Below are 13,274 nucleotides of genomic sequence, written 5' to 3'. Positions count from 1 at the left end.
TGCCTTTATTTTGTGTGAGTGAAAAGGCCTTTGTTTCATAAGGAGGGTGTTGTCTCTGTGGATCTTTGTTAATGAGCAACACATTGAAACATCCCTCCCTCCTCCCTTTCCCTCAGCTCTACAGTAACACTGTTCCCTACTGTACAACATCACCCCACTCTCTGACACACACACACACACACACACACATTATACACTACCGTTCAAAAGTTTGGAGTCACTTAGAAATTTCCTTTTTTTTTTTTTTTTTTTTTTTTTTTGTCCATTAAAATAACATCAAAGTGATCATTAGAAAACCCTTCTGCAATTATGTTAGCACAGCTGAAAACTGTTGTTCTGATTAAAGAAGCAATAAAACTGGCCTCCTTTAGACTAGTTGAGAACCTGGAGCATCAGCATTTGTGGGTTCGATTACAAGCTCAAAATGGCCAGAAGCAAAGACCTTTCTTTGTTTCTGGACATTTTAAGCCTGTAATCGAACCCACAAATGCTCCAGATTCTCAACTAGTCTAAAGAAGGACAGTTTTATTGCTTCTTTAATCAGAACAACAGTTTTCAGCTGTGCTAACATAATTGCAAAAGGGTTTTCTAATGATCAATTAGCCTTTTAAAATGATAAACTTGGATAAGCTAACACAGCGTGCCATTGGAACACAGGAGGGATGGTTTCTGATAATGGGCCTCTGTACGCCTATGTAGATATTCCATTAACAATCTGCTGTTTCCAGCTACAGTAGTCATTTACAACATTAACAATGTCTACACTGTATTTCTGATCAATTTGATGTTATTTTAATGGACAAAAAATGTTATTTTCTTTCAAAAACAACTAAATGTCTAAGTGACCCCAAACTTTTGAACGGTAGTGTATGTCTATGGAGATATGTAGTAGTCGGGGTATAGGATGGGAGAGTTTGAAGATATAGGCTACACTATAAGGTTCCCTGACGCTTACAGATGTATCGTCTTCATTTGATCACCCTGTTGCAGCAGAACTTTCCAGAAATACAGGAAGTTCAAAACGTATTGTGTATTTTAGGTTTAAAAAGGCTTCTGACGATTGTAATTTCCATTTTAAAAGGAAAGACTTCAATTTCTCTCACGAAAAATGTATCAATCCCGACAAAAATGTCCATGAATTATAATCCACACAATAATTGACATTTCCTGTTTCTGAGGGATTATTTTCCTGCTATAGCAAACTGGCTCGAATTAAGATCCCACATCAGTAATGCAGTTCAATACAAGTCCAATACAAATCCATCCAGCGGTCTGATTCAAAAATGGTTGACATTCTCAGTGACAGAGACTGTACGCCAGAAAGAGCAGGGACGATAAAATGATCCTAGTCATCCCACCACTGGTTAAATCCGGGGAAATATCAGTGCTGAACTCTAGAATAACACCACACTTTGCATCAGAACCTAGTTAGTGTTCTAACCAGGGGTGTAGGCCTATTCATTAAGCCGATTCTGTTGCAAAACATTTAATCTGTTAAACTCCAAACGGGAAAGGTTTTGCACCAAAACCAAGAGTTTCTATTGGACAAATTCAGGTAGGTCCCACCCCTTTTCGTTCTGTTTGGTTCTTAAACGGTTGAGTACACCCCCAGGTCTCAGTAAAGAGAGAAACCAAATAAAGCGTTGAACTCACCAAAATTGGGCGTGCGGAGGCAGTGAAATCAAGGATTTATATATACACTAGATGACTGATAGGGGGTGCTGTGGTAATATTTTGGAAGGTATAGAAATACATTGTCTACATTCTAAATTCTAAATGCATACTTTTAAATTGTATATAATGTGCGCTAAACATACAAATTCATAATAATGTTACTGTCCCAACTACAACAGAAAAATACTTAAAGACATGCAATTTTGTCCTTGAAACGTGTATTTAAAATACTGTAGAATTCCATTCATTTCCATGGAGGACTGCTCCTACTAGGGAGTGACAATATGGCTAACCGGTGGCTTCAAAGCCTTTCAATGGCCAATGCATAGCATCAGCAATCCAGGGTTTATATACATTGACTTCGGGAAGTTTTCAGTCCCCTTGACTTTTTCCACATTTTGTTAGGTTGCAGCCTTATTCTAAAATGTATCAAATTGTTTTTTTTTCCTTTTTCATAAATCTACACACAATACCCCATAAAAAATCACATTTATTCAGACCCTTTACTCAGTACTTTGTTGAAGCACCTTTGGAAGCGATTACAGCCTCGACTCTTCTTGGGTATGACACTACAAGCTTGGCACATCTGTATTTGTGGAGTCTCTCCCATTCTTCTCTGTAGATCCTCTCAAGCGCTGTCTGGTTGGATAGGGAGCGTTGCTGCGCAGCTATTTTCTGGTCTCTCCAGAGATATTCGATCGGGTTCAAGTCCGGGCTCTGGATGGGCCACTCAAGGGCATTCAGAGACTTGTCCCGAAGTAATTCCTGTGTTGTCTTGCCTGTGTGCTTAGGGTCATTGTCCTGTTGGAAGGTGAACCTTCGCCCCAGTCTGAGGTCCTGAGCGCTCTGGAGCAAGTTTTCATCAAGGATCTCTCTGTACTGTTGCCACCACCATGCTTCACTGTAGGGATGGTGTCAGGCTTGCTCCAGACGTGACGCTTGGAATTCAGGCCAAATAGTTCAATCATGGTTTCATCAGACCAGAGAATCTTGTTTTTCATGGTCTGAGAGTCTTTAGGTTCCTTTTGGCTCCAAGCAGGCTGTCAAGTGCCTTTTACTGAGGAGTGGCTTCTGTCTGGCCACTCTGCCATAAAGGCCTGATTGGTGGAGGGCTCTAGGAAGAGTCTTGGTGGTTCCAAACTGGTTCCATTGAACAATGATGGAGGCCACTGTGTTCTTGGGGACCTTCAATGCTACTGACATTTTTTGGTACCCTTCCCCATATCCGTGCCTCGACACGATCTTGTCTCGGAGCTCTATGGACAATTCCTTCGACCTCATGGCTTGGTTTTTGCTCGGACATCACTGTCAACTGAGGGACCTTATATAGACAGGTGTTTGCCTTTCTAAATCATGTCCTATCAATTCAATTTACCACAGGTGGACTCCAATCAAGCCGTACAAACATGTCAAGGATGATCATTGGAAACGGGATGCACCTGAGTTCAATTTAAAGTCTCACAGCAAAGGGTCTGAATATTATGTAAATAAGATATTTCTGTTTTCTCAAACATTTCTCAAAACCTGTTTTCGCTTTGTCATTATGGGGTACTGTATGTAGATGGCTGAGTTTGAAATGTTTTTATTTAATCCGTTTTAGAATACGGCTGTAAGGTAACGAAGAAGTGTTCTAAGTAAAGTGTCCGGAATGCTTTCCGAAGGCACTGTACGTCATTGCGTGAAACCAACCGAAAGCACGTTTTTTTGTGTTCGCGAACGGGCGACTGTCTTCTATTCAACAGTTCTCTTGTAAGTCTAGGCTATATACTGTATTGTCCCTGTCCTCCACTGGCTCACAGAAGACACAATGAACTACTGTTGATGCGCGCTGTTTCAATGTAGCTATTAACCACAAATAATATGGCCTAACCTGACCATTATTACCGTTCCAGCTGGCTGATAGGCGTTATTAGTTTGGTCATGTTAAAGAGAGGTAGAGAAGTACATAAGCAGAAAGAGGTATAGAGGTAGATAGTTAAATAGTATACACCCATCTGATCATGACTTTCAAATGCCGTCACACACGTTGAATGCTCCCTCAGTTTATTGAGTTGACTTCTTTGACCCGAAGGTCTTCGTGATGACATAGAGGTAGGGCATCTAAAAAGCGGAGGGCAGAGAGGGGAAGGAACATTGAAGCGCCTGAACAGCTGAGGTTGAGAGGCCTGTCCTAGCCTGTCCCAAGCAGTGATGAGAAATTTGACTTTTTTTGGGGGGTCACATCAAGAAAGGAAGATGGGAAGGAATGTGCATGGAGGAATGTTCTGAGGGTAGGATGGGGGGGAGAAAGAAAGAAAGGAGAAGAAGTGGAGAAGGTGGCTGTCAGTCTTGGCCTGTACTCAAAAGTCAAAACGTCTCACCATATTGAGAGATGGGAGGATGAGATACGGCCGCTCTGATTGGTGGGAGCGATATCAGCCTCTATTGTCACAGGAGGAGAGGGGATTTTACAGCTCTATGATTGGCTGTTTGTTGCTGGCCTGTGGGGCTTTTCCTCAAAGGCAAGTGCTGATAGACATTAAAGAGCTTCATATGCAGTTATTACAAATTAGCTACAGACATATTTATTTATTTATTTATTTTACCTTTATTTAACCAGGCAAGTCAGTTAAGAACAAATTCTTATTTTCAATGACGGCCTGGGAACAGTGGGTTAACTGCCTGTTCAGGGGCAGAACGACAGATTTGTACCTTGTCAGCTCGGGGGTTTGAACTCGCAACCTTCCGGTTACTAGTCCAACGCTCTAACCACTAGGCTACCCTGCCGCCCAGGCAGGGTATATCATATACTTTTAAGTATATGATATAATAATGACATGGTATATGGTGTAGTAACTAGACAGTGTGATGACTAGATGGTATCATGTCTGTGCTCAGCCTCAAGTCTGTGTTTCTTATGTGTCTTTTATCAATCTATCATGAATGTCCATCTCTCTCTCTCTCTCTCTCGCCCTCTAACAGCACTTCACAGACCTCCTGGATGACTTCTCCCAGGATGCTTTGCTGGGCCAGCTGCTGAGCGACCCCTTCCTGTCCGGCCGGGAAGGAGAGGCCATGGACGAGGGGGATGATTTCACCCCGTCCTCCCCGCTACCGCCCCACATCCAGGCGGAGCACTCCTACTCCCTGTGTGGGGACTCCCGGCCCCAGTCGCCCGTCTCACATCTGCCTGGGGAGCAGGGGAGTGATGCAGGTGAGAGGAGGAGGACAGAGGGGAGGGTTTTTGGGCCTCAGTGACAGTTGTAGATTACATGCCGTACTGTAATGTGCAGGATATCTGCGGTATCTATAACAAAAGAGGGTGGCAATACAGAGATATGTGGAGCTATGTGCTTTAGTACGTTCAGGGCCACACAAGACACAAACAGTATGCGACCGTGCTGATGCTGATGTGTCGTGTCTCTTTCGCTCTATTAGAATCAGATGGTGAGAATTGGTCCGTGGAGCAGGAGGAACAGATGGAGGTGTTGCTGTGTGACCCTCCAGCCCTGCTGCCCACCCTAACCCTCTCCCTGGCCCCTGAGGGCCACATCACTGAGGCCCCGGCCCCACCAGCCCCCAAGACCAACCCACAGACGGCCACACAGGGCAAGACCAGCAAGGTAAGAAGATGTTTAGAGCCACAGCACATGCAGACAGGCCCACATTCACTCACAAACACACACACACACACACACAAACGTATGCGCGTGTGTGACGTCTCTCTATGCGGTTTGATTGTTTAGGCGAAGGAGATTGGTGAGATCCAGATCAAACTGGAGCCTCATGAGGTGGACCAGTTCCTCAACTTGTCTCCGAAAGGTGAGACCTGACACACACCATATCGTACTGCCACACTACTCATAACCTCTCTGTATGTCATCCCCAGACCTGGGTCAAATATACGTGTCAAGTACTGTGCTCTTTACCTCTCATTAAATAACATAATCGTATGATATACGCCATTTAGCAGACGCTTTTATCCAAAGCGACTTTGTCATGCGTGCATACATTTTGAAGATACATTTTGAATATAAATCAAGCACACTTTTAAGTATTTGACAATATGTATGGTATGTCCAAAATATATAGATTTTTCAAGTACAAGCGCTCTGATGAAGGTCATATACGTAAAGCTTATTAAAGAGCAGTGATACTATCAAGAGCAGTGTGCGGGTTTCTTTTTTTCTTCTTCTCAAAACATACAAACGCAACATGTAAAGTCTTAGTCCCATGTTGCATGAGCTGAAATAAAGGATCCCAGAAATGTCCATATGCACAAAAACCTTATTTCTCTCAAATTTTGTGCACTAATTTCTTTACATCCTTGTCAGTGAGGATTTCTCCTTTGCCAAGATAATCCATCCACCTGAGAGGTGTGGCATATCAAGAAGCTGATTAAACAGCATGATCATTACACAGGTGCACCTTGCGCGGGGGACAATAAAAAGCCACTCTAAAATGTGCAGTTTTGTCACACAACACAATGCCACAGATGTCTCAAGTTTTGAGGGAGCATGCAATTGGCATACTGACTGCAGGAATTTCCACCAGAGCTGTTGCCAGAGAACTGAATGTTCACTTCTCTCCCATAAGCCGCCTCCAACGTTGTTTTAGAGAATTTGGCAGTGCGTCCAACCGGCCTCACAACAGCAGACCAATGTGTAGGGCATTGTGTTGTCGTGCGGTTTGCTGATGTCAACGTGATGAACAGAGTGCCCTAGGTGGGGGGGTTGTGTGTGCAGGCATAAGCTACAGACAACGAACACAATTGTATTTAATCGATGGCAGTTTCAATGCACAGAGATACCGTGATGAGACCCTGAGGCCCATTGTCGTGCCATTCATCTGCTACCATCGCCTCATGTTTCAGCATGATAATGCACGGCCCCATGACGCAAGGATCTGTACACAATTCCTGGAAGCTGAAAATGTCCCAGTTCTTCCATGGCCTGCATACTCACCAGACATGTCACCCATTGAGCATGTTTGGGATGCTCTGGATCGACGTGTACGACAGCATGTTCCAGCTCCTGCCAATAACCAGCAACTTCGCACAGACATTGAAGAGGATTTTGACAACATTCTACAATCACAGGCCACAATCAACTGCCTGATCAACTCTATGCAAAGGAGATGTGTCGCACTGCATGAGGCAAATGGTGGTCACACCAGATACTGACTGGTTTTCTGATCCACGCCCATACCTTCTTTTTTTTTTAAGGTGACCAACAGATGCATATCTATATTCCCAGTCATGTAAAATCCATATGGCCTAAGAAATCTATAGTTGCTATGCAGGCGGATCAGTGTTGTGCTGCTCTGAGGATCCCTTCTAGCCACTGATGGATGATGTTGACATCAAGTACAATCCAATGTGTAAAGTCTGTAAATGTTAGTGTTGATCGTCTCTAGAGAACGTTTGCAGGCGTGTAACCTGTTTGTGTGTGTTTCCCCTCACAAGGTCTGGAGTCTCTGCAGATGCCACCCACCCCTCCCTCCTCCCACAGCAGTGACTCAGAGGGCTGTCAGAGCCCGGTACACGCCAGCACTCCCCAGAGCCCCTCCACCCCCTCTTCTCCCCTCAGCCCTGCACCCTCCCAGGCCGGCCTCAAGGTGTCTCAGCGCACACCCTCCTCCCTCTCCAACTCCCCTCTTCTCACCGCCCCACACGTACGTACAACACAGACTGGGGACCAGGGATTCACTGAAAAGATACAGGGACCCTGTCGGCATAATATGAATCCGTCCTACCTTTCTTTGGGTAATCACTGATCCGAGAGAGATTGGATAAGTTAATGCGAGGTTACCACCCTATTGCGTTCACCAATCCAACCTGGTCAGATCAGTGGCAACCTCACGAAATGGAAGGAATGAGCGATGGAGCTATTCAGAGAACAGATACAGGGACGTCACTGAAATAAGACACAGTTTGTCAGCTTATCTGATGGACTCTGATGACACTTCCTCTCTCCTCCTCCCCCTGTAGAAGTTGCAGGGCTCTGGCCCTCTCCTGCTGACAGAGGAAGAGAGGAGAACCCTGGTTGCCGAGGGTTACCCTGTTCCCACCAAGCTGCCCCTGTCCAAGGCGGAGGAGAAAGCCCTGAAGAAGATACGCAGGAAGATCAAGAACAAGGTGGGACTTGCGATTACGATTCGTGAGTTGAAATGTCAAACAACAGCTAGGAACATAAATATAAACTCAACATGGAACAGTGTCGATGATTTTACTGAGTTAGAGTTCACATCAGGAAATCAGTCAATTGAAATAAATTCATTAGGCCCTATTCTTAATTTGCCATGGATGGGCCTGGGAGGGCATAGGCCCAACCACTTAGGAGCCTGACCCACCCACTGGGAAGCCAGGCCCAGCCAATCAGACTGAGTTTTTCCCCACAAAGTGCTTTAATACAGACAGAAATACTCCACAGTTTCATCAGCTCACTGGGTGGCTGGTCTCAGGCGATCCTGCAGGTGAAGAAGCAGTATGTGGAGGTCCTGGGCTGGCATGGTTACACGTGGTCTGTGGTTGTGAGGCTGGTTGGACGCACTGCCATATTCTATAAAATGACGTTGGAGAGGAGGCTTATGGTAGGGAAATGAACGTTAGATTTCCTGGCAACTGCTCTGGTGGACATTCCTGCAGTCAGCACGCCAATTGCACGCTCCCTCCAAACTTGAGACATCTGCGGCATCGTGTTTCGTGACGAAACTGCACATTTTAGAGTGGCCTTTTATTGTCCCCAGCACAAAGTTCACCTGCGTAATGATCATGCTGTTGAATCAGCTTCTTGCTTTGCCACACCTGTCAGGTGGATGGATTATCTTGGCAGAGGAGAAATGCTCACTCATATGTTTAATTATTTTCTATTTCTGCCTGTGCCAGACGTAATAACACACTTCAGAGTGATACAGTAAAACGATACTTCCGTGAGCCATAACAGGGGTGTAATTTTGACATCCTTTCTTTCAGATCTCTGCTCAAGAGAGCCGCAGAAAGAAGAAGGAGTACATGGACGCCCTGGAGAAGAAGTGAGTCTTTCGTGATGTTCTCATTCAGCGTGAAATCAAATGTGTTGCTTTGGGAATGCGTTTTTTGTCTCCCATTTCTTTGGTAATTAATTAGCGTCATTATCAATAGATAAAGACTTATTATTATGGCAATGACAATTCATTAAACTCAACGGTGCTTTTACACAAATACAGTAGTGGCTTCTGTCTCCCTGAGTTATTATGCCTGTCACTGATCTTGTAATTCCCCCTTTTGTCCACAGGGTGGAAAACTGCTCCAATGAGAACAGCGAGCTGCGCAGGAAACTGGAGAATCTGGAGTGTACCAACAAGTAAGAGACATACATTATACAGTGCTCCAGGTTATGTTTAGTGCTTCATCCTTTCCTACAATATTAATCCAACCTTGTAAAATGATCACACAGCTCGCTGAGTCAAACGGAGCGTTATGTTTTGCTATGTTTTCATGTGTTTGTGCACGAATACACACCGTGTAACATTGTCTGTGAAGTCATATGTTAGTCCAGTGAAGTGTATAATTCTCTGCTGTTCTGTTCAGCTGTCTATTTAGCGGTGTGTATGTGTATGTGTGTGTGTGTATTGTCTTTGGCAGGATGTGTGTGAGTGTCAATGACTAAGCGCTGAGCCCAACTTTACCTTCTGCCCTTTCTCTCTCCTCTCCCCCTCGTCTCCTCTCCCCTCATCCCCTCTCCCCTCTCTCCCCACGTCTCCTCTTCCCTTCTCCCCTCGTCTCCTCTCCCCTCGTCCCCTCTCCCCTCTCTCCCCTCGTCTCCTCTCCCCTTCCCCTCTCTCTCCTCTCGTCTCCTCTCCCCTTCCCCCTTCCCCCCTCGTCTCCTCTCCCCTTTCCCTCTCTCTCCCCTCGTTACCTCTCCCTAGGACTCTAATTCAACAGCTACACTCTCTGCAGGCGGTGGTGGCAGGGAAGGTTCCCCGCTCTTGCAAAGTCACTGGCACCCAGACCTCCTCCTGCCTCATGGTGAGTCTCCTCAACTCAACCCTCAGCCCTGTGTGTGTGTGCTCGCGTGTGTGTGTGTGTGTGTGTGTGCGCAAGCGCACATTTGTGCTTCATATCGATTGGATAACCTTTTGTTTTTCATTTGATATAACTCCTGCATGCTCTGTGTGTCAGCTGTTGTGGGCAGCCTGTCTTGTCTTTTTCATGTAAGTGCTTGACTGTGGAGCCTAATAACATATTGTGGGTGTGTTTGTGTGTGTCTAGGTGGTGGTGCTGTGCTTCGCTGTGTTCCTAGGGAGTTTCTACTCCAGCCTGGGTCCTTGCTCCTCCATCACAGAGACTGGCCTCTCCAGAGACATGGCCATGCAGGAGTCTTACACAGCTACAGGTACTACACACACACATAGTCAGTCACACATTGCACATTCATGTTTCATGGATTAATGCTGATCTTTTTACAGTGCATGGCGTGTGTGTGTGTGTGTGTGTGTGTGTGTGTGTGTGTGTGTGTGTGTGTGTGTGTGTGTGTGTGTGTGTGTGTTAGCGAGGTATTAGCTCTGAATCTCTGAGTGCTGAGAAAGTAGCAGTGTTGCGTGATCCTACCAGTCACACACACACCTTTTGGAGTGTTTTGGCATGGCCTCCTGGAAGAGTGTACACTTGAATGTCATTATTTCCCATTCAGTGGGACTATCATTAGCATGATTAAACTGCAATGCAGCCATTTTATGATGATTGATCTTTGCTCCCCCTACAGCTTTTCTCCCTCCCACACACAGCCTGTTAGCCACAGAGCCCAGCATTTGTGTTGCTGGCACTCTGCCCCTACAGCAGAACAATCTGTTTTGTAGGATATGTACAGAGCAAGGTTTACTGTTGGTAGGGTTTAATGTGTAATCCATTTCATAAGACGTCATATTGTTAAGAGGGTTGTAGGATTGCATTTGTAGGAGACACGATCGCATCAAAGGATTATACCGTCCCTAAAAAACCAAAAGACGTTTCAACAAAGAAAGATGTAAAAGATAGGCATGTCATTGAGTACTTTCTCCTTTCTGGACATGATGTGATCAGGTAAAATTATAATATATTTTTTTCCCATGATCCTTCACAGTGAAGTCCAGGAGCCTGCTGTCCTATGAGGAGAGAGGGCTGGACGAGCCACACCTTCTGGGTCTGGGTGGGGACTATCCTGACCAATTGGAGAGACCCACGGTTGTCATGGCAGCGTGGCGCTCTGAGAAAAAGCAGCAGAAAGGGGAGGAGTCACATCGGGCTGAGACACGCCCACCTTTCAGCAACAGCAGTGATACGAACCCACAGAAACCCCTGCTTTTAGACCTGCACAGGTACAACACACACGTACTCATGCACACACACACACACACACACACACACACACACACACACACACACACACACACACACACACACACACACACACACACACACACACACACACACACACACACACACACACACACACACACACACACTTATGGTAGGCAATGATATCAGAGACTGTATGAGACAGAAAAACTATTTTCTTTTACACGATTTTGGGGTATTGGTGTCAGTAAAAGTCTAGTCCTGTAGTTTCTTATCTGTTCGTCTCTCTTCTGCGCCAGGTCTCTGGAGCAGAGGGTGAACGACAGCGCTAAAATCATAGAGCTGGAGAGGACAGTCAACGAGACGTCATAGGGTCTACCTCTGACCCGTCACCTTTGACCTTCCCTCTGCAGGAGCAGGAGACGGAGGCTCTCTGTATTTATAGAATCTTTTTGGATAACTTTGTTATTTTATCGTATGTAGTTGTTGTTCTTTTATATTGTGTTTTATTCCAAAAGTACACCACCTCTTTGATATATTTTTGTGTTCGTACTTTGCTTTTATTTTTGCCTTTATTTGCCTTACTTCTTTATATATTTGATGACATCGTTTTGCTTTAGCCATTATGCTCTGTTATATTTGAGTGAGTGGTATTTTGTTCTGTATTTCTATGGTGATATTCCCCTTGGTGTGATGGCGGTGTTATGAGAATGGGGCCCCGTGGCTCTTTGAATACTCTGCTGATGTCTTCACAGTAATGGGGCCTAGTATCTCAAATGCTATTTCCTTTACGTATTCTTTTCCTATCGATTTTTGTCAGGATGGACTCAGAATCGCACGCTGTGTCCTTATTAAATACGAGTCTCTATCAAAAGCCGCAGGCCTTCGTAGCAAGTCCTATTTTTGTAAATATAAATGTCCGCCTGCATGTATGAGGTCAGTAAACGCAATGTTGACTGATGTTTGATCGGTGGTTGGATGCTGAGACAATCAAGTTGTGTATAATACAGCGTTATGACAAAGTACTTTTTACCAGATAATGTGTGTGGGGAATGTGTTTGCTAAACTAAGAAACCTTCCTGCTGGAGAAAACACAATGGTGGCCTTGTGATATGGAATGAACCAGTATGATGTTTCTGCTAGGTCATAGTCTCTACCACCTGCACTGTCTCCCACATACACACAGATGAACAGAACCATAACCACCTTCTCCTTTGGCCTGCACCCTGCAGTCAATCCACTCACACAGCATCCCCAAAGAGTCCATTTTATTCTTATTTATTCCATATAAACTGTAGAGTCACATTTTGCCTCCACAGGAACCTGTCTTTGTCTTTATGGGTTCTGTCCTTCTTGGCTTTTGACTAAAACAAATAAATATTTTCCGTAGTAAAAACATCGACTGCCGTGTACGATTGCCCTGCTTTGAAGTGTGATCGTAAGTCATGTACTGTGTGTTTGAGACTGTAAGCACGCATACCCTCACTGTGAGCATGTGTCAGTCAATGATGACATAAGCGCCAGAAGTCGTACTAAGCCCATTCCAAAGGTTTGGCCCCCAGACATTCAAATCAACTTATTCAAATGTTTTAACCCAGTGGTTCTCCACTGGTTTTACCCCGGGAACCAAATAGAACCAAATTGTCTCAGCCGCGATCCAATATTTGCACTGCAATTTATTTATTTATTTATGATAAAAGGCAATCTGGATTTTTTTTTTTACAATGCTATATTGATAGTACATGTACTAATTATATGACAAGGGAACAACAGTCCTTCATTTTTCATTATGCCCATATTCTTGATGAGGAATGTTGAGTTCACTGGTTTGAGACTGTGAAATCAACCAAATCCACCAAATAGTTCTACTGGTTTCTACACAAAGAATATCAGACACTTTCCAGTTGAGAATCGCTGTTTTAACCCACACTCCAATGTTCAACCAAATCAAAGCTCTGCCTTTGGACAACGGGTCTATTGGACACAACTGGTGTGTTAGTGTGCGTGTGTGATCGTGCGTGCGTATATGCATATTTCTGTGTGTGCATTTTGTAAAAGGTTGTGTCTGTTTCCCTGCCTGTGAAAGAACTGTCAGCCTTGATTATTCTCATTTTTTTAAAACCTCAAATCACATTAACCTAATTGTGTTAAGGCAAAAATGTTCCGACCGAGTGATTGGCTTAGAATGGACGTCTCGTGGTAGCGAGGTTGGATAATAACTGCGTTTCACAGAAAGACAAAACAGACGGATTCACTATAAATGCAAAAGCATCCTTTCCATTCCTCAACTAATTTGTCATTTCTC

The 13,274-nt window shown here is 44.6% G+C and overlaps 1 protein-coding gene across 1 annotated transcript in view; it reads left to right on the top strand.

The window, feature by feature from the left end:
- creb3l2 (cAMP responsive element binding protein 3 like 2) overlaps window positions 1–12,365 on the top strand; it is a 28,222-nt gene extending 15,857 nt beyond the window's left edge. The window contains exons 2-12 of the mRNA XM_021563548.3: window positions 4,636–4,867; window positions 5,092–5,276; window positions 5,400–5,475; window positions 7,118–7,326; window positions 7,643–7,789; window positions 8,627–8,685; window positions 8,928–8,996; window positions 9,562–9,661; window positions 9,905–10,028; window positions 10,755–10,989; window positions 11,269–12,365. Coding sequence (XP_021419223.3) covers window positions 4,636–4,867; window positions 5,092–5,276; window positions 5,400–5,475; window positions 7,118–7,326; window positions 7,643–7,789; window positions 8,627–8,685; window positions 8,928–8,996; window positions 9,562–9,661; window positions 9,905–10,028; window positions 10,755–10,989; window positions 11,269–11,341 — 1,509 coding nt within the window. The 3' untranslated portion in view covers window positions 11,342–12,365. The remainder of the gene's footprint in view (window positions 1–4,635; window positions 4,868–5,091; window positions 5,277–5,399; window positions 5,476–7,117; window positions 7,327–7,642; window positions 7,790–8,626; window positions 8,686–8,927; window positions 8,997–9,561; window positions 9,662–9,904; window positions 10,029–10,754; window positions 10,990–11,268) is intronic.
- The last annotated feature ends 909 nt before the right edge of the window (window positions 12,366–13,274 follow it).

The sequence above is a fragment of the Oncorhynchus mykiss genome, chromosome 15 (genome assembly GCF_057628025.1).
Source record: "Oncorhynchus mykiss isolate SJ-2025 chromosome 15, ASM5762802v1, whole genome shotgun sequence".
Taxonomy (NCBI): domain Eukaryota; kingdom Metazoa; phylum Chordata; class Actinopteri; order Salmoniformes; family Salmonidae; genus Oncorhynchus; species Oncorhynchus mykiss.
This window is presented reverse-complemented; position numbering and strand designations above follow the sequence as displayed.